General features: G+C 39.9%; 1 protein-coding gene across 1 annotated transcript in view; it reads left to right on the top strand.

Moving 5' to 3' along the window:
- GFRA1 (GDNF family receptor alpha 1) overlaps positions 1–20,387 on the top strand; it is a gene marked incomplete at both ends in the record, with an annotated part of 143,730 nt that overhangs the window by 75,389 nt on the left and 47,954 nt on the right. Inside the window, one exon of the mRNA XM_082311231.1 lies at positions 13,739–14,078. Coding sequence (XP_082167357.1) covers positions 13,739–14,078 — 340 coding nt within the window. The remainder of the gene's footprint in view (positions 1–13,738; positions 14,079–20,387) is intronic.

A 20,387-nucleotide genomic window follows, 5' to 3' on the forward strand; every position in this document is an offset into this window, starting at 1 on the left:
GTTTATGCAAGGAGGTTCAGGGTGCTGTAGCCTCCATGTTACCACATCATATAGTGATCAGCAGTCTGCGTTGTGTGCCGGAGGAATGACTCTACCACTGTACAACTATTGTGCGCTGTACAATTGCTGTCTCTGCAACACTGTACTGGCTGCACCCACAATGAAGGGAATGTGATTAATATTGTTAATACCAGTGAATTATTATTTCAAAACCATCCATTTAGGTCAATACTGCACAAGTGTCCCAGCAGGATGTGGGTTGGGATGTCACTCTCATGCTTTGAATTCCTGGCAGCAGTAACACTTTTTTCCTGATCAGGAGTGTTAATGTTGAAAAAAAAAATAATAATAGTCATTTGGGTAAATGTTATACTTTTGATTATAGGAGTATTATACACTCTTAGTTCATCTCATATCCATGTACCTCCAGTGCCTCTTGGACAGTGTTACTGGTGCTGGATAGGTATAATTCTCCGCTCCAGAACTGGCTGCAATTCAGTAGCGTGCGTGTGTGTGTGTGTGTGAAGTGACTCTGAATAAAATAGACTATTTAAATGTAAATAGTGTTGTCATTTTACTTAGTGAGGATCACTCCTCACTAATTAGGAGGACATTCATTTTACTTAGTGTTTGAACATTGAAATAATTAATTTTAGCGTAACACTGGTTTTCTCTTTCAGTTGTTTTTACTTTACTCCTATGTATGTGTGCATTCATGTATTTGTAAACGTGTACACTAAATAAAAGCCAATGCATTCCATATGTATTTTAGAGTTAAAAATGGAGCCAAGGAGAGAGTAAGCTTATGCCCAGTTCATGATACCACTTAATCAAATGCTTAGTTGATTTAAATGGGTTTAAGGCACAGGCTGAATTAGGACATAAAACCTGGATCCAGAGTTTATGGAAGCAAATGGAAGTCAAAATACTGTGTTCAGTGGGCTTCAGACTGGACACTAAATAACAGAGAGCTGAGGCATGGGGGCAACATCTTGAAAAAGTCACACGTGCTATGTAGATAACAATGAAGTCAAAATGATTTGATTTCCTTCTTGCCTTTTTTCAGGAAGAGCTACATTTTTACATTTGGGAAAAAAAGAGAAGTTGGACATTTATAAGAGATAAGTAAAGGTAAACCAGACTAGCTCAGGGAGAGGGATCAGCGTAGAATAGAGGAAAGACCAGAACACTGAAGACAGAAAGAAGCTTTCTGTCTGTTGCCACATGTCTTACGTGGCATAAGTGGAACTGAAAGGTAATTTAGAGTAGACAGGAGGCAGCGGTCTAATTATTAGTGTGGTCTAATTTATTAAATAACATAATGATCTCAAGTTAATAAACCCCCAGTTACATGTAGGTAAGTGACTTACATCGTACGCAGCTGCCTTACCTTCATTTTGTACTGCTTTATCTTCTGGACACACAGTAGGATAGTGACAATCACAATCATTACTAAATCTCTAAGTCAGTATCATTTAAGTTACTTATTTCCAAAGTATCTTGTTTCCCTCGTTCCATTAAGTGCACCTGCCACAATGCACAAATCTCCTTGATCATTGGCTTTTGAAACCTCAGCAATGAGACTTAAGATGAAGTCAGCAGCAACACAGTGACTGCAGCTCATATAAGCTTCCTGAAGCTGATCCACAGCAAATCCGTGAATATACAAGAGTTACCAGTGTTACCCTCTTCACATTATAGTGAATTTATTTGTATTCAACAGGATTGCATTGGGACCAACTGATAGAGAAAAGAAGAGCAGCTGGTGGTGGATTAATGGAATGAGGCTCATATTGTTTGGTAGATAGGCCAGATAACTGCCTCAAATTGTTTTCACTAGCAGCAGGGAAAGGGGGGATGATTCGGTGCCTCCACAGCTGCTGTGACTTTTGCGATTCTCTGACTCTATTGCTCTCTCCGCTGCCATGATGGCAACCTTCGCCCCACCCCTACTGCTGCTGTCACTAATTGAGCATCTGCCCCGTTTCTGTTACTGCTGCTTTCGCTATAATTTTAGCCTCTCCTTTTACTTGTGCTAATGTACTTCTGTCATTACCACAGAGACATTTGTGTCTACCTGATAGGAGTTTCAGGAGAGCTTTAGAGAAGGTAGAGCTTTCCCCTTGTTACGCTGGAGAGAGTATCTTTCTGCACTCTCTGCTTTCATATGTTTCCTGATCTATCTCGTCAGCTGCTGTTGTCAGACTCGATTCACAATCACTTCTCCAGCCCTCTGTTCTCTCTTGATTTTCCTTCCGAAAGAGTAATACTGCAGAATAAGCAGGATAATTTTTCTACTAAGGTTTTATACACTTTGACTCTTTTCTCAGGTTATAGCCATCAGGAGCAAGCTGCTGTCATAGATAAGATAATATATACTCCTGCAGTAGACAGTCAATGTGTGTAAACCATTCCTACCTACACTGGTATTGCTTGAGGCTGGAGTAAGCTATGCCTCAGCAACTCTTGAATTAACAGGTTTTGTCTGTCTGTAGCAATCTCCTGAGTACAACTCGTACAGTAACTCTTGGTCAACGGGTTTTTTTGGTAATCTCCATTTTTTTACAAATCCGAGAATAAAATAGCGTAAGTTTAGATATCTAGAAAACATGATTTATATTCTGAAGAAAGAATTAGTAGATTGGAGAGGATTGGCTTAAAAGAAGAGTGGAGTGATGGCAGAATGACAGTCTGCAAGAAGTTAACAAGCCATTGCTAAGAGGAAAGGAGTAAAGTTAGGAAGGAAAGAGGGGAATTATGTTGCAGGAAGTGACTGATTAGATACCAGGAAAAAATTCAAATGGGATGCATAGGGAATACTGGATAGCTATTTGGAGAGGCTGTGGAGTTATTGAGAAACAGGTTAGAGCATAGATTAGGCAGATGGTTAAGGCGGGAAGAGACCTTTGGAGGCCATCGAGGTCCCACTCAAAGCAGGGCCAGTTTCCATCCTGTGGAAACTGTTTTTCCAAGCTCTGTTTTTCCAGTTTGGCTACAAGGATTAATATGGGAGACTATCAAAAGGCTTGCTAAAGTCAATGTAATTGACTCTGTGCTCTCCCTCTGTCCATTGAATCAGTCATCTCAATGTAGAAGGCAGTCAGGCCTGATTTGACCTTGGTAAATCCATGCTGACTGTTTTTCATCACCTTCTTGTCCTTTATGTGCATGGGTATGTCTTCAAGAAGGGCTTGCTCAATAACCATCCCTGCAACTGAGGCTAGGCTGACCTACCTGTTATTCCCTGTATCCTTCTGTTTGCCCTTCTTGAAGATATTCATGACATTTGCTTCACTCCAGTCGTCAGGAAGTTCCCCTGATTGCCAAGACCTATGAAAAGGAGATCAGCCTCACAGTGACGTAGGCCAGATCCCTCATCACTTTTGCATGAATACCCTCTGGTCCTATGGACTTGGGTATATCTAAGACAGCATCAGTCAGGGTTTGTTCTGGGTATAGCTGGTCTTGCTGTGGGGCACGAGGGTGGATTATTTTATGAAATCCCTTCCAACTTTGTGATTCTAAGACCAAATATGAATGCCAGCTTTATCATGTATGAAGTCTTGTCTTTCTAGAATTTCCTTCCTGCTCTGACAAGCTCTCCTTCCTTGACATCTCCTTTGTCTGCTTGAATCTAAATGCTGCAAGTTTTTAGGGCTTTGGGCAGATCAAAGTCTTCCCAGCTGAGGAGCACAGAGAAGTTCCTTGGTTCCTCCACTGTGCATTTACCCGTCCGATGAGCTAAATGGAGTTCCTAGTTAGGCTTTTGAGGAAGAGTTTTTATATCTCCTGAAAAGAGTTGCTGTGGGTCATATTTGCCTCTTATTTAAAAAAAAAAATTGAAAATCCTACCAGTTCATTTCTACTTACGCACCATTTGCTGAGCTTCTACTTGTGTTTTGTCCATGGACAAATTTCATGTGATGCTCAAATTTGGACATATGGATATATATTTTTGTTCCTGGTGTTGGAGTTGTGCCCATTTGTATGTACATTTGTAGTGAAAGTTGAGGACTTTCTCAGCCCTTTTCCTGTCGTGCCAGACAGTATTCACATTCCCACCTTTGACCGCTTTCCCTTTGGTTCACCTATTACTCTTTCTTTTGATGTTGAGAAAAAGTGTGGTTCTGTATGTGCAAAAGCACTACTTTTTGGGGTTTTTTTAATATATCCTAATACTTTTTATGTGTTCACTTCCCACATTTTAACAGCTTTATTGTTTAATGAAATGAAAAAAGTAAACCAGAAAACTACAGCTTTATTGACAAAGCAGTTCTTGGCATGTAGTTGAAGCACTAAAATATGTGTTGGAAAATTTCAAAATATTAAACCTCAAAGCAGACCCTATATTTACATTTTATAGCATATGTTATGGCTGAGACTGAAATAGGACAAGGTACAAAAAAGTAATAATCATAAGCTTAATAATTTGCATAGTCAAAAATATGTAGTTAGTTTATTAAAATGCTCTAAGAATCCTTGTTACTAATTTGAAATCCAGTTATAAAGTTTTTCTGAAAAATGTTTGGATGTTTTGCTTGAGCCTTTGTGAAAGTTTGTTTCCTTTTAGTGTCTCTCCTCTTTCCATCAAACTTATCTTTCCAATCACACTGAGTTCAGGTATCTTAGAATCAACCTTAAGTTAAACAAAATCACTTGGATTATTTCTCATATTTATTAATAAACATATAAGTAGCTTTCTTGTGAAAGGAGACACGCAGCCAAATATGTGGAAACATTCTGTGTACATATACACCTGTGTATACAAAGGTGTCTGGTCTGTATGCATATATATATGAGAAAGATCTAAGCCATTTTAAAGTAAGAATATACTATACTCTCAGTGTATATAATTGTAGAAGAAATCCTCTGAATTTGGTGCACCAATGTAAAGAAAGCAAAATCTCATGTTAAATTTAGCTTCAACAACAGGAAGCTAGTGTGGTTAGAAAAAATACCATATTCAGAGCCAAAAACCTTTCCTCATCCGAAATCTGTGGTTATTTCAGGTTTTGATGTCATAGCTAAGAGCATATCTGGCCCCTTCTTTTCTGTAGCTGGCGTGACTTCAGGAATAAAGCAGTTGTTAGTGAGCAGAGAGAGGACTCTGGAATTTCCTGCACTCCTGCTGTGTAGATTCAAATGCTAAGTTTAAATAATGGATGAAGCTAAGATTATTATAATTGATCATTGTATGATTTATGTGGAGTAATTATAACTAGGTTGAGAAAGAATTTTCAAAAGCTAGTTTCCTGGTAGCCAGAGCCATTAAATAACAGTGTGCTGCCAAAACAAAAATTAGGTGGGAACGTAGCCACAGAGTTCAGAATGTCTGTCCTCCACCTGATTTATAACTACTCTTATGATGACAGTATCAGTGGTATTTTCTTATTAGGAACAGTAAGAGTTGTTTGAATTGTTTTTCTTATCTTTCTAACACAAGTCTGCATTGTTTTAAGCTTAGTCAAGCATGATAATGGGAAAACTGCAAAAATCTAATGTATAACGAAACTAAAAGGTGCAAGAGGTTGAAAAGGTTAATTAAAAGTGTAATGATCGCATTTACTGAGACAGTCCAATTAATCACTTTATTCCAGTGGTCACGTGATACAGAAACCATTGCTACAGATAACTGATTTCTAGTGCCAGCATACGTGGTCTCTGTTCATTAAAATGTGTATTTTTCTACAGATGGAAATTTAACTTTTTATTTTAAGCTGCTTTTATTTATTTGAAAATATTTTAAAATAGCAGCTAATGTTTAACCCTGTATCCGCACATAATACTTTCTCCAGCTGTACTCCCTCTGAACAGTATGGGAGCATTGCCCCCTTGATACTTGTAGTCTTACAGCCCCACGGGAGGTTTGCTTACAGCTTAATGGGGTTGTAGGTATAAAAGAAATAAAGCACTAGAAATACATCATTATGTAATGTGATCTCTCTGAAACAGTGTATATGACCAACAAAGTGAATTCTCAAGTGTCAACAAGCACAGCTAAATGTAATTTTTACCACGTCAACTGGAAAAAGGCAAAAAGAACCTTGAAGGATCAATTACAAGGGTCATAACCTTGTATTATCTGATTTGCTATAATATTCACACAAGCTTTATTGGAATGGAACATAAATTTGAAAAATAGTGAGATTAGAAAGGATTGCAATGCTAGAGCAAAGAGCTAGAAGCTTTCTCCTACTTTATTTTGCTGGGGCAGCACTTTAGAGGGAGCCCATTATAAGCAGGAGAACAATAGTTATGTTAACACAGTAATTAATCAAGTCTGAGGAAAAGAGGAAACAAGTTGTGAATTCAATTCTGCAGTAATAAAAAGAAATGCTGAAACTTGCCCTGTAAATTGGCATGACTTTGGTAAACAGTCCCTCACTGTGTCTTGAGAACTTGCATGCAGTAAATCACTTCTCGTGGCAACCGTGTAGGTTTGAATATTTTCACAGGTCTATTCTGTATTTCTGTGTGTGCTAGTTCCTTCTCAGTTCTGTTGACGTAGTATTTAGCCAATGATAAAATACTGAACTGCATAATATGAGAGCATATGCAGTAACACGTTTTCACTTTGAATATTTTAAGGGGAAATTAATTAGAATAACTCAGCTGAAACCGTGGCGATAGCCTTCCACATCACAAAACCAGCCTCTGACTCAGTACAGAGCATGAATTGTATAGGGAATGGCTGAGATCACTCCCTCAGAAAAAATATTCTGTATATGGTCCCAGTCATGCATAATCCATCCCTAATGCTAGTTCAGTGTAGATACGTGAAAATGACCTTTACACCCTAAAACTCTTCAGGGTAGAACTGAAATCATTGGTGCAGTAATGTGAGAAACAGTGACTGGATCAATTTGCAACAACTGGAAGCGTCTTTGTTTAGCAGCCTCTGATTTTATTCATACATTTCTGCCTCCTACATGAGATACCTTGGACAGAAGAAGTAAAAGTACCATTAAAGAACCAAATTCTTGAGCTTAGATTATTGAAAATTCAGAACTCTAGTGAATAAAATGGATTTAACTATGCTGGTGTGAATATAATGAAAAACTGCCATCCTCAGTGCCACGTGGAAAATTAGGGACCTTAGCATAACCTTTCATTAGATTTGTAGCAGAAATGAAAGGTGATAGATCAGGACATTTGTGTGAGTGAAGACAGAAAGAATTTCAGCAGCAGACTGCAATGTTGTTAACACCGGGGAGCAGGGTTTCCGCTCCCTCACTGCTCTCGTGGAACAAAAATTTAAACCAGTTCACTGTGGGGTTGCAAGACTTTCCTCTTAACATAGCCTGTCAGTCGAGCAGATGTCCATCAGCCAACCCACAGGGCTCAGCCACCTGCTTTTTCTGCTTAGCCTTTCCCCATTCCTCCTCAGAAAAGACTGAAAGTACCAAAGGAAATCTTAAGACATCATTTCTCTCCTTTTTCATCAACAAATATCCAGCATAGGAGTTTTCTCTTGCAGTCTTTATCTGTAATGTCTATTAAATGCACCAGGAAATGGTCAACTAAAGGTATCAGCACCTAACTCTAAATGGAGACAAGAGTCCTGCTAAGTATTAGAGGCCAGATCCAGTGGTTAACTTGGGCAATGCAAAATGCAGCACGTAGGGCCTGTGGCCCTCTTAGTAGAATTAAACATCCAGAAACAGACCAAGAGATAGATTTAGGCACATAAAGTCAGGAGCCCTTGCTTCCAGGTGATATCTAAAGACACCCAGAATCCTTATAAAGTGCACAGGGAATACTGTGTAAAAAACCAAAACCAACCAAACAAACCCAACCCCAAACAACCAACAAAAAACCCGGCACAATAAATCTCTAGATGGACAATAAGAAATACAGAAACAGATTTGTTGGAAGACTTTGAACCTGAGGAGCCAGATTCACAGCCTCTGTCTGTCCACACAGCAATTGGTGTACGCTCCTGGTAGTAGAGAGCCACTCTTCTTTTAATGGGCACCTAGCAGGAGATGTCATGGTGCTTTAGTCATTAAGTCAGTGATGAGAGGAGTCTTTGAGGACGTGGGATGCCAGTGCTCTGTGCTCTTCTCTACAGGTTTTCCCAAAGCCTGGGAGAGTACCCTATGGATTAGGCAGTAGGCTGGTCAGGAAGGAAGGGGAGGAGCTGTGGTATAGAAAGGATTATGTTATTTAGAAGGGATTAGAAGAAGAGAGCATAAGTGGGATCGCACCTCTGCAGACTTACAATTAAGGGAGTCATCTTCCTGGTTTCCAGTCATTGCTCTTATAAGAGAAATAACTCTCTTTCCTGGGTGTGGGCCAGAACCCAGCGATCTGCCTCCCAGGGAGATCTCTCATCCTTGGGCTGAAGCATCATGCTCTCTCATGTGTTTTGCAATATGCACTGTTTCCCGTGCACCTTCTTGAGAACGCCCCACAGTGAGATGTTTGAGAACCCTTCTGGGAAATGAGAACAGCTTCACGTCAGGCAAGGCATTGAATGAAGGTCTCCTAGATCCCGACTGATGATTCATCTGTGGAGTCTCATGAAAACGAAGGCCAGGGTGTTTTGAAAAAGACTTTGGGCATAGCAGTTGTGCAGAACATGGTAGTGATGAACACTTCCAAATCATGTCTGTTGGTTCACACTGAGCAATGTAAATGTTTTTAATCTCTATAGGGCTTGGACAGGAGATGGTCTTTACCTCTTCAGGTGGATTTATGGGTGTATTCAGCAGAGAATTCTAGGGACCTGTGAAATTCGCGTTATCAAAGACTTGCATGCCCAGCACCGGGGAGAACTGACCAGGAATGTAAAACGTTCCGGCTTTGGTCTCAGAAACCTAAAGTCTCAGTTTAGGCAGTTTTGTTTTAGGTCCTTTTGTTGCTCTAGCCCTGGGTGGGCTCTTCTGCACAAAGCAGTCAGTCTCAACATCCTTGTCACCTGGTGTACCTACTGCTGCCATCTATTGTAATTTCAGCATGCATATTGTTGTATTTGGTAGTGCTCTGAAGGCCCTGGGTATAGCTGATAATGTATTAGCTTTAATTTTAAAAAGTAAAGCACCTGCTTATCATGATTATGGAAAAGGTTTGAAGTAGGCCTGACTGTTAAAGGCTGAGCAGAAGACAAGTAGAACCTCAGAATAACATGAACATGTATGTGCATCAGTCTCATGATTTCTCAGGGATGACTTGTTTTTTCTCTGCCATTTGGGATTAGAAATAATTTGTCCAGGAAAATGGTAGTTTATTTGAATCCATTAAGATGCAGATGACAATATTTCCCATGCTTTCCTTATATTTTTAATCTGTTCTTACAAAGCAGAAGTACTTTGGTGAACCCCATAGCAGCACTTTTGTTAAAGTGGGATCATGGTTCTCCTCTTCATTCTGGTCGGTTTTTGGTTCCATATTGCCCTTTTCTGCACCTGCATTGAAGTAGGCCCATACCCGTGCAGTCACCTCTATCACTTTGTAATTTTGCCTTCCATCACATTAGCATTTACTGCTCTCTTTACAGCATTCCCTTCACTAAAAACCCTAGAAAACCTACTAAGGCTAATTACTTGCAAATAGTAATTGTAATTTTAATGGCAACCTCAGTAAATTGCTTTTTATGTACTGTAAGAAAATGGAAAACCAAGTGTCCATTTTGCTGTTTAATAAGAATCTTATAGAACAAGAAATAGTCCTTTCACTCCTTCCATCTAGTGGGAGCACAAATAAGAAGCTACCGAGATCCACTGAGAATCCCTTCTTGTGCACCATGGGGTTAACAGGAGTTGAGGAGACAGCCAAAGGCTCAGTAGGTGCAGAAATGAAACAGAAATGGAAATGCAAGGAAGATGAAAGATTAAGGTGAAGAGACTGTGAAAGAGGGTGAAGCATAAGGAAGATCACACAGGGCAGAGGAAACCCTATTAAAACTTCAGAAACATCTCTGGATAAAAAACTGGAGCATTTGACTGGCTTCTTTCTGCTGTTGTATGGAAGCTTGAGTCCAGAGCTGTTGCAGCTGTAACAATGTTGGGCCAGGGTCGCGGGGGCGTTCAGGAGATAACAAATATCAAAGTGTTAACACCTTACACTATAATACAAGGCCTGTTTTTTCATCTGTAAAATTTATCAGAAAAAGGTCTTGCATGCACGTGTTAGATGTGCAGTAGAAGAGCTGTGAGGCAGTGATCCATGTAGAGGTAAGTTAGTATCAGTAAACCAATTATTCTTGCCCCAGAGTGTTTGCACATAGTGTACGGCAAACTGCCTGGTAGGAGGATGTTTTTAGGCAACCTAACTCTATGGATGTTGGGAGCTGCTGCTTTCCCAGCAAGGCAGCAGCTCCTGGCTCTGGCTGTGTTCTGCCATGACTGCCTGCAGCGCATCAGGATAGCGGCCATAGCAGCAAAGCAGCTCGCAGCTGCTGGTGACTTCTGCTGGGAGGCAGCACCCTGGTGTTTGCAGTTCTGCTCTGCTGGGCCCCTTGCCGCGGGTGGGAACCAGTGCCTCGCACCCAGGCGTGCGGCATCACTTATCACCTGCCTGGAAGTAACTTACCTCGGGGTCTGCAGTGATTTGGCAGGAGCGGAGAGCTGCATGGTTTGGCAGAGATTTCCAGAATGGGCCCAAGGCAAAGTGGACTTGGGAGAGAGGAAGCTCTGGGTGGGGAAATGGTGGTGGGAAGGAATCGTTACTTGTCCCAGGCTGCTGCTCCGACCGCCCTCAATCCATATCCAAGAGCCCCAAGAGAGGGGGGAACTGAAAAAGGATCTTCTTACACAGACCTTTTCCAAAGGATGCTGGCAGGAAAAGTAGCTCTGGATTAGATCCATTTGCTCTTAACATAGTCAGTACCTAGTAAGAGCCAAACTCCTGCCTGTCTTAATAATTTAAGCTTTGCAGAACAGAAGCTGGGTGAAATTTTGACCTTATGTATTACTGCTGCGTAAGTAATCCTCAGAAACACTCTCAGTCTTGTTAACTGTTTGTAGTTACCACAGGACTTAGAAATAATTATGTTGTACTTTTGCAATAAAAATAAAGCACAAAGTGTGTTCTGGGTTGTGAATTTTGCATTAAAACATGATTTAAAAGCTTGGGAGAAGCTGGCATTAATGAGAAGAGTTGGTTTAGACAGTCTAGTTTAATTCAAATGCAGTTGATGCATCTCTCATGTGCTGTATATTATTCTTGGGTTTAAAAGGTGGAAATAATTTGTATAATGTGATGATAAATATGCCAGAAACAATAGCAAGAGACACATGTATCAAAATAGAAAAGGCAAGTGGCAAGTTACAGCCAGGGGTAGTTCTAGATAAAAAAACCAAACACCAAAACACCCAGCCCATGTTCAGGGTTGACATGTAGAGGAATGTAAGTCTTCGGTAGATGTAAATTGTATGAAAGATACCAATGAGCATAACTATTGTTTACAAACAATTTTCACCTAATTCAACTTTCATCCAAGATAACTTTCACTGCTGTTTGTGTGGTCAGTGAATTGGCTTGTGCTCTATTTTTTAAAAAGATTGATTAACCTGTCCATTTTGGTTTTTGAGGTGTTCGTATTCACAGTGCTTTTCAGTTCTGTATCAGCATTTACTGCATTTTACACCCTTAATGGAAAACATGTATATGATATTAGCAAAGAGGTGCTTTATTACATCTTGGGTTTTCTTTTAAAGAATGCTGTGTAATGTATCATACAGTAAGCTGATGTCTGTTCATACTGAAATGCCCCATTCAGAGCTCTTCCATGGAATCTTGTTTTAAAGAGTGGAATTCAGCAGTTGACTCCCAGGCACAAATAACCATGTAATTACTCTGCAATCACATAGTAATTAGCATGTACTATTCATATATTGCATAATTATATGCCCTGCAGATTACATAGTAATTATATTTGTACTAAACATATAATTCTATATACTGTATAAAAAAAAACTTTGAGAGTTCATAGTTAAGATTATAGTTGTATGCTAATGTAATGCAACATTTTATATAAAATGTTACAATTTTATGAGAGGGTTGTATTTTGGATATCTCATCTCTTCTGCATCTGGTATTGCTTGAACTGTGGTAGGCTGCTATTATAAGAAATCCTTGCCTCTGTTAATTTATAGTCAAATGCTGCATGTTTATAATTTTGTAATTTGTGAAGATAAGAAGCAAAAAGTTGCAGTTTATTGGGCAAGAAACTGGGATTGGGAAGGACTTGGAGTATGAACAGTAAATGTACAAAGGTTGAATGTACGAACCCACTGAACGTGGTTACAGCATATCGCTAGAGTGAAAAATCTAATGCTACTTATGCATTGCATTATCTCTGGATATCTAAGACCCATGGGGTAGTAGCAGGTAATATATTTGTATACGGTGAAGTGTGTGCTAGCACCCAAGGATTGTCTCGGGCACAGTCAGTTCAAGCAAATGCAGTACCTTGGTGCCCCATGTCAGCCAAGCTACATCATCTCTTCCTGATGTGGGAAAGGAGAAAAAGTTGATGTTCCGGCCGGGGAATGGGAGGCAGAGTAGTAGGGAAAGGGAGAGCAGTGGCACTCAGTTGTAGACGGGCCTTGGACTGAGTTTTTGGGAAAAGGTGGAAGATCAAGAAAAAAAGCTTCTTTTAAGAGGAACTTAGAGCTTTTTAGATTGTTTGAGATGTTTTATCTTTGGTCATCCCCCCTAAGAGGTTGCTGCAGAGTTTTGGATATTTGCAAAATGTTTTGTTCAGCTTGCAAATTCTGTAGCAATGGGAAATTAATTTATTTTCTTGGATTTGTGATGTTGGCATTCCTAATATCGAAAGCAGCATTACAATTATTCTTAATTGAATTTTGCATTCTAATGCCAGTTGCCTTCATTTTCAAGCAAAACATATATTGGGTTTTAATATCTGGATAATGTATTGCAAAATTAAATGTGTAATTATAGCCTTAACTTTTATCTGAGTTTAATTTTTTCTATAACTTCTTGTAGCGTGTGCATGTGTGTGTGTGAGAGAGACATACTCCTTGTTTTAAAATGTTTCTTTCACAGCCACATCAGCTTTTTCAAGGCTTGTAAACTTCATAAAACTTCCAGGGTTCAGGTGGCATCTATAGATGTTGTGACAATGTCTTTAACTAAGCATGGAGCTTACAGGCCTTGTGGGTGGCCGTAGAGAGCTCACAGTCATGGGTCTGCACCTGCTTTCCTTTCTGTCTGGGTGGGCTGGTTTTATACTTCCAAAACTGTAGTAACAGGCATGTGGCTTTTACATTCTGCGGAGTACACAAATTACATTTAAATGTTGTTAGCTGGTGTGGACACTGAATGTCGTTTATACTGTTCAAGGAAAAAATAAAAAATGTCAGAGCTTTACACAACCCGAGTTAGGAGGCCACGTTATCACTGTGTTCTTCTGTGACAGGCCAAACGCATCCCTTCCAATTTACCAGCGATTTTAATAGTTTTTTAGTGAGGCCAAGTCTTACCCAATATTCATCCTGCATGTCTGCTACAAAGAAGATAAAGTACAACCTGCCCGGTGTAATCATCATTTATTTGCCAGCATTCTGATCTTAACTCATGCCTGTGCTCTTGTTCACTCGTTAAACCATTACCCTAGGAAACGTAAGGACTGGTGGCAGTTTCTGGCACTGAAAGTTTTGTATGTAACAAATATATAATCAGGATCTCATTAACAGTGAAATAAACACAAACATCAAAACACAATATAAATGTGACGCATTTCTTACTGCTGTTGTGTTGTTTTTTCTAGTGGAGCCAGTACTTTCAAAGGGGAACAATTGCTTGGATGCAGCAAAAGCTTGTAACCTAAATGATACCTGCAAGAGGTTCAGATCTGCTTACATAACCCCCTGCACCAGCAGCACGTCTAATGAAATCTGTAACAAGCGGAAGTGTCATAAGGCCCTCCGGCTATTTTTTGACAAAGTTCCCCCAAAGCACAGCTACGGGATGCTCTTCTGCTCCTGTCGAGACGTAGCCTGTACAGAAAGGAGGCGGCAGACTATTGTTCCTGTGTGTTCATATGAGGACAGGGAGAAACCAAACTGCCTGAATTTACAAGAATCCTGCAAGAAGAATTACATCTGCAGGTAAGATAGCACATGGCAGGGGAGTGATTAATGAGGTACCAGAGAGAACTTTTTGGTACTGCTGGATTTGCCAGGACTAAGGGTCAGAATATCCACTAGGGAAAAGGATGAGTCAGGGGAAAAAAGAAAATGCCTCTGACATCCTTCACAGAATAGCAAAAGCCCGCATCTGATTACAGTGCGTGCCTTCTCCAAAACTGTTCACACCTACTCCCTCGCATTACGGAGGAATCTTTAAACCCCCGGTTTAATTTTTACAGATTTCTGTTGGAAAAATTTTCATTAGGTGCCTCTATGAAATGATGTCTCAGAATGATTTTTATGTCCCATTAATGACCAGGTAAAAATAGAATTGTTCATTATAATGGGATTAATTTTCATTGTAATCTTACATGTGAGCTCTAACATCTGTGAATACAAGCCACATGTCGCACTTTATAAATGGTCACAATACACAGACTACTCATGGTTTTTTTTTTCTTCATTGGAAAAAAAGCAGTCCACATTTATAGACTAGATCTCACTATCTTTGTAGAGCTGTTTTAGCCTTGGAATTGTTTTATCTCCCCTCCCCTGACAGGAGTGCTGGGCTGATACAACAGGAGGGTCATTGATTCACTGACCTAATCCCCAGCCCTTTCCTCTGTGTGTTCAGCCCAGAGAGGCAGCACAGAGCGCTGCTTGACAGGACAAACTGGGTCCTTTCGCCTTCGTTGAGTTCCCTGCAGGTTGTCACACAACACTTACTCAGTAGCGTGCGGGACCTCCTCTGCCCCTAGGAAATGCTTTATTCCTACTTAGCATTGTGTATGTTTGTATTAGAACGTTGTGCTAATGTCATATTCATGAAGTTCTTATCTTGCTCATTTCTAATGTGTAAATTCCTTGTAGGTTATGCAATTCTGTGAATTAGCAAGCAAGGAAATAAACACTATTGTAAAATGTCAAGGACACTGAAGATATGATATAAATCTTAATAAGTGCTTACATATGCCTGGTAAAATATTTACTTTGAAGTTTGTTTATGAGATCTCCACTGCTGATCTTGAGCGTTTAGCCATAGCCCCTCAGATGTGCCCAAGTGTTTTTCAGAGGTGAGGAGGCAAGCAGCGCCCTACCCTCGATGGCTCAGGGGAAATCTGGAGCCGGTTCCCTGCTGACCCAAACCAGAGCAGATTTAAATGAGAGCAGGGTTCTCACTTCAGTCCAGTGGGTTGCATTCAGCACCTTCATAGCTGATGCTACAGCAGTTTATGAAAGCTGGATACATGTAGTCTGAGAACCACCTGTTTTCCATTTCCATATTGCGCCATTAGTCTTTTTTGCTTGTATATATTGTCTTCCCTATATGCAAGCCCTCTTAATTAATAGAGTTACAGTATCTTTACTGTGTTTTCTGCCAAACTTCCAGTGTGTGACAGTGCCAATGAAATGGGAGAGAGGAATTTATAGGGAGACCTCTTCCTATTATTCAGGCTGTAGTGTTCAGGAATTACTTAGTTAAATTAATGGCATTACTCCTCTCATGACTGTGTTTTCCTTTGGTCAGCTTTGATCTAATGTTGTCTCAGCAGCTAAGTTTTAAATGGCATTTTGTTTAATTTGACTTCACGAGTCTGGTATTGTGTTTTCTCCATTGCAATGCTGCAGAGGAAAGCTTGGTAAAATCTCTGCTGCCGTTGCCCTAAGTTGCAGCCAGCACTGGGGTGAAAATGGATTTCTTCATGGGTTCTTGCTGTGGATTCTTTTGCTTTAAAATGCCAAAATTAAAAAGTTTGGACTCCTCCAAGGCTCAGTGAGACCTGGCTGTGAGGACGAGGGGCAGCACTGGTACAAGGGAACGGGTGGGTGAATGCCTGCGGGCTCTGGGGCAGAGTTAGTGAGTGCAGCACTTGGGTCCTATGCCTGGAGGGTAAAGCAAGCTTGATGTGTTGCTGAGAGTCATCTCACGTAGGTGTTAATACCTCCTGGGCTCTCTAAACTGCTAATGTATTTAATACATTCCCTCTCTACTGTCATGGAGAGGAGGAATCAGCAGCTGAGCTATTCCAGCCTATCCGTAATATGGTAAAAGGTATTTTGTCTCTATGACTTGTTGTGCACTTAGAGGGAGTTGGTGTGATTTGTTCCCCATGTCCCACAGGAAAACAGGGACTTGGGCAGGGGAGAAGATCTCCTCTCTGCTGTTGAAAGTATTTGCACTGATATATATCAGTCTACATAGTAATTCCAGATATGTTTAGAATAATTAAAAGCAGTAGTAGGCATATAACTCTAACTCTGATAATTTCTATTTCATTTTGAAATCAGAAAGAGTATCTAAATGGGAGAATAATTTGAGAATATGTTCTGCCTACTGTGAAACAGAGTCATTTAGAAACTATTATTTGCATGCCTATTAAATCTATTAAAGCTTCTTCATAATGCTAGTTAAGACAAGTGGGACAAGTTCTAAAGGGTTTCTGAAAGTACACTCGCAAATGGTTTACAAATGCTGATTACTCAGAAATGCAAGATTTGAATCTGCCCATATTCTGTATAAAATACCAACTGGGCCTGTGCAAACAAGTGTTTAAACATGCAATTTTGGATGCTCTTTAAAAGCTTTGTCCTGGATGCATGTATCACTGAATCTGTTTTTGAAACAGATGTAAGAGCAGGGACACGATTTGGCCAAACTGCAGGTACCACTAACTGAGATGGCAGGACTCTTTGCCTACTTTTTTTCTTTTTTATTCATTAATCTATCTGATATATAACATAAACTCTTGATTGAGGGAAAAAGAGACCAGAAATGTCAGAAAATGCAAATAAGTTCTGATTTATGTAAACAGTCCTAATTTTTCAACTTCATCAGAATACTGAATGGTTCACTTTCATTATAATTTTTCTGCTGCCTCTACTTGTATCCCAGTCCATATCCAGCTTTGAAACCGACTGGAGTCTCTCAGAAATGCCTGTCAATGCTCACTGCAAAGAAAAGCAAAAAAACAAAGAGCAAAAAGAAGCCATTAGAGTTCCTTTTTATTATGAACATAAACAAAACTTCTAAGGAAAGTCAATATACTGTCAAAAACTTTCACCAATGATGTTGTCCTGGAATAGCTCAAACCTCTGAGGGACCTCCTCTTCTCATCACTTCAGCCACCAATTAAACATCAGAAAGTTGACTGGCATGTTTTAAAAATATCATTCTGCTGTAAATGCAGGCCAGTGTGCTTCATTTTTGCCACTATCACATTTGACAGTATTTCAAATACTATTTTCTTTGAGTAATGAAAATGTGAGTCATTAGTTCGGTCTTTTTAATAATCTGTTTTGAATTTGCATACTTGCTCTGTCTCTTGGATATGTTCAGAAGGCACTGACCAGAATGATAATGATACAGAGGCATTATTTATTAAAAGAACAGTATCAATCCTGTCACATGCTGCAAAGATCTGAAAAGAAGGGTAGCATAAAGTGAGGCATTTTTTTGTTAATATAAGAATCTAGTAACAGCAAGTTTCTTATCCTCCATAATTACTATATTCAAAATGGTTGGTCACATCATTGGGGCTCATTTTTAAGGTGAAGTAGCCAGAAGTATTTCTTGACTAATTTCAGAAGACAGCTGTTTGGACCTTTTTTTTGGCTAAAATAAATACTATTCTTAATGTTTTGCCTTTAGTTCTATAAAAAGCGCATGTTGCTGGCTACAGCTATTTGATACTGAAAAAAAAGATAAAATGGCTGCATAATATATTTAAATAACCTTTCCTTGTGGGTTGTCTGAAGGATAACAATGAAATGTCCTATTAGGTTTCAGTAGATGGGTCATCTCCCTGAAAATACAATAAAGATGTTTTCAGCACTGTGTATTTAGAGAGCTAAATCTTTATAAATATGCTTTCATTGGTGCGTTCTTACCTCTTGACCAGTTTCTGGTCATCTGTCCTATTCAGTCTTAATTCTGTTGCAACCACCCATTCAATTCTGTATGAAAGAAATCTGCATCTACAGGTGTAAGAACACTGTGTGAAGATATGCAAACGTTTTCATCAGTGCATAAAAGAGTTCATCCACAGTAAAAGCTAGAACAAAACGTAGCTGCTTGCTACGTTTCCTGAAAATGTAAGAAACTTGCCAAGAAATTAATTTTCCTTCTTTATATTCTGTTGAACATTTTTAATGATCATTTACGGCGGAAAGGGAGTCACTGTATCTGTGCTTCTTTTCCATAAGGCACGTGTAAATATGCAAATGCTTTATACCAGTACCTGTTTGTAAAAGTGGCTTCTCTGTGTAAGACTTCTGGGCTGTTCCTGCAACATGTGCCATTACTGGCTGCAAACCCTACACCTTCATGGGTAAGACTTGCAAGAGGAGGGGGTGGTTCAACACTGTAGGCAAGTCTATGAGGAGATGTTATAAACGTGCAGTCAGCCTTTTTTGTCCTGCTATAGCAGAGGGGGAGCCCAGCATCTTGTGTCAGGAGGGAGCCTTCTTCAGTTACAGCATTAACAAGTAGGAGGAAGGAGTGCACTGAAGGGGTGTGTGAGGGCAGATGGAAGAGGGGAAGAAGAAATATGCCCTTTTCCTCAAATTCTCTATTCCTTAGACTTCTCTTTCATTTTTCTCACTTTCTCCCTTACTTTTTTCTCATGTCTCTTCCCCTTGCTTAGTCTCCTTTCATCTCCTCTTTCCGGAGCTCCCAGTCATTATCTGACCGGTTCTCTGCTGCATTTGAATTCTCTCTATTATGGCCACTTACAGTACCTCCTCACCTGCTCCTCTGCCTGTTGTTCTTTTCCTCCCTCAATATCCTGCCACAGTCCAGTGATCATCTGCAATTCAGCAAATGAGAAGGAAAACATAGGTGCTACCTCCCTTTCTGAGCCTTGTAGCTTATATTGGTTACAATTCAGTTGGCCAGCTACTAAGCTTGACTGCTCAGTCTCAGACTGGCTCTAGCTTTACGTGTTAAAAGGACACTTAGTGGATATTTTTGTGAAGGACACAGTAGCATTATACAGTTCTGTATAATAGAGCTGGATTTGCATCCCTCCGGGGTGTTTATATCAGTTTGGCACTAAAAGCTGTCTGGCAGCTCCTTGAGATGATTGTTTTGCTGTGGGTATGCAAACCAGGACAACGACATAGTTTTTGTAATGCTGTTAAGGACATTAAAACAGGGACCTTCTTGATTTCTAGAGACATGCAGGCGATGCCTGTAGTGTATGTTTGGAGACTGAGTCAGGGAGTGGGCAAAAAACCTCGTGTGCTGCCTGACTCACCCTGCACTAGATGTAGGATGTCTGCAGGGTAATAGGGTTAGCCTGAGCTCAGCCTACCTGCAAATCCTCCCTGCTCTCTCTGTGCGTGACATCAGGAAAGCTCCCGTGTCTGCAAAATACCAAGAGGGACAGGAAAAAATGTAAAGCTACCTTTTGGCCCATACACTTCAGCACGCCCACAAGCTCACCTCACAACTATAAGCATAGCCTGAATTTGAAGAAGAATGATTTTTGTATGTATATACAAGTGTATGCATATATGTATACATTGCTAGAGGTACCATATTTATTTAAGTGAAAAAAACCCAGGAATTAATTCATTTTAATGAATTAATAGTGAGGAATGATCACAGTTCAGAAAATTAAAAAAATGGGATCTGGGGGGAGGTGGGACAGAAGCTGGTGTGCTCTGCAGAGGAAACCTGATGGTGTAGTAGAATATGTGCGTGAGGAATTGCTAGCTTGGAAAAAAATATTAATGCAGTCTCTGCAAAATAAGCAAAAACCCTTTCAAGTCAAGGCAAAGTAAAGATAGAAAATGCTGCAATATTATATTATTTTCTTCCCTTCTAGTCCTTTACGTGATTCATTACATTGATGTCTTTCGTTAGCAGAGTAAAATAGACAGAGTATTACTCTCTCCTCCCCCCATAAACAAAGGTCATTTTAAATTTCTTCTCTCTGAATTAAACTCCAAATGAATCACACAGTTCCTCCTTAAAACATGTCCATATATCCCTTTGGAATCCAAAAATCAGAACACCCAGCAAAACAAGACTGCTTTGTCCCTGTTAAAGTGTAGATGGATCTCATTCTGCGGTGCCAGGATCTGCTTGGCCAATCCTCATTTATACTTTCTCTGTTCTGCTTAAGAGGGTCTTGAAGATTAAAAGCTTGCTGGGTGATTGACATTTCTCCAAAAGAAGCAAAGGCACAAGGATATAGTAATTAGAAAAGTGGCTCAGCTTTATTCCTGCACCCAACTTTGACATTGCTTTGTGCTTTAACAATGAAGAGAGCCTCACGCACAGGG

The sequence above is a fragment of the Platalea leucorodia genome, assembly GCF_965183815.1.
Source record: "Platalea leucorodia genome assembly, chromosome: 4".
Taxonomy (NCBI): domain Eukaryota; kingdom Metazoa; phylum Chordata; class Aves; order Pelecaniformes; family Threskiornithidae; genus Platalea; species Platalea leucorodia.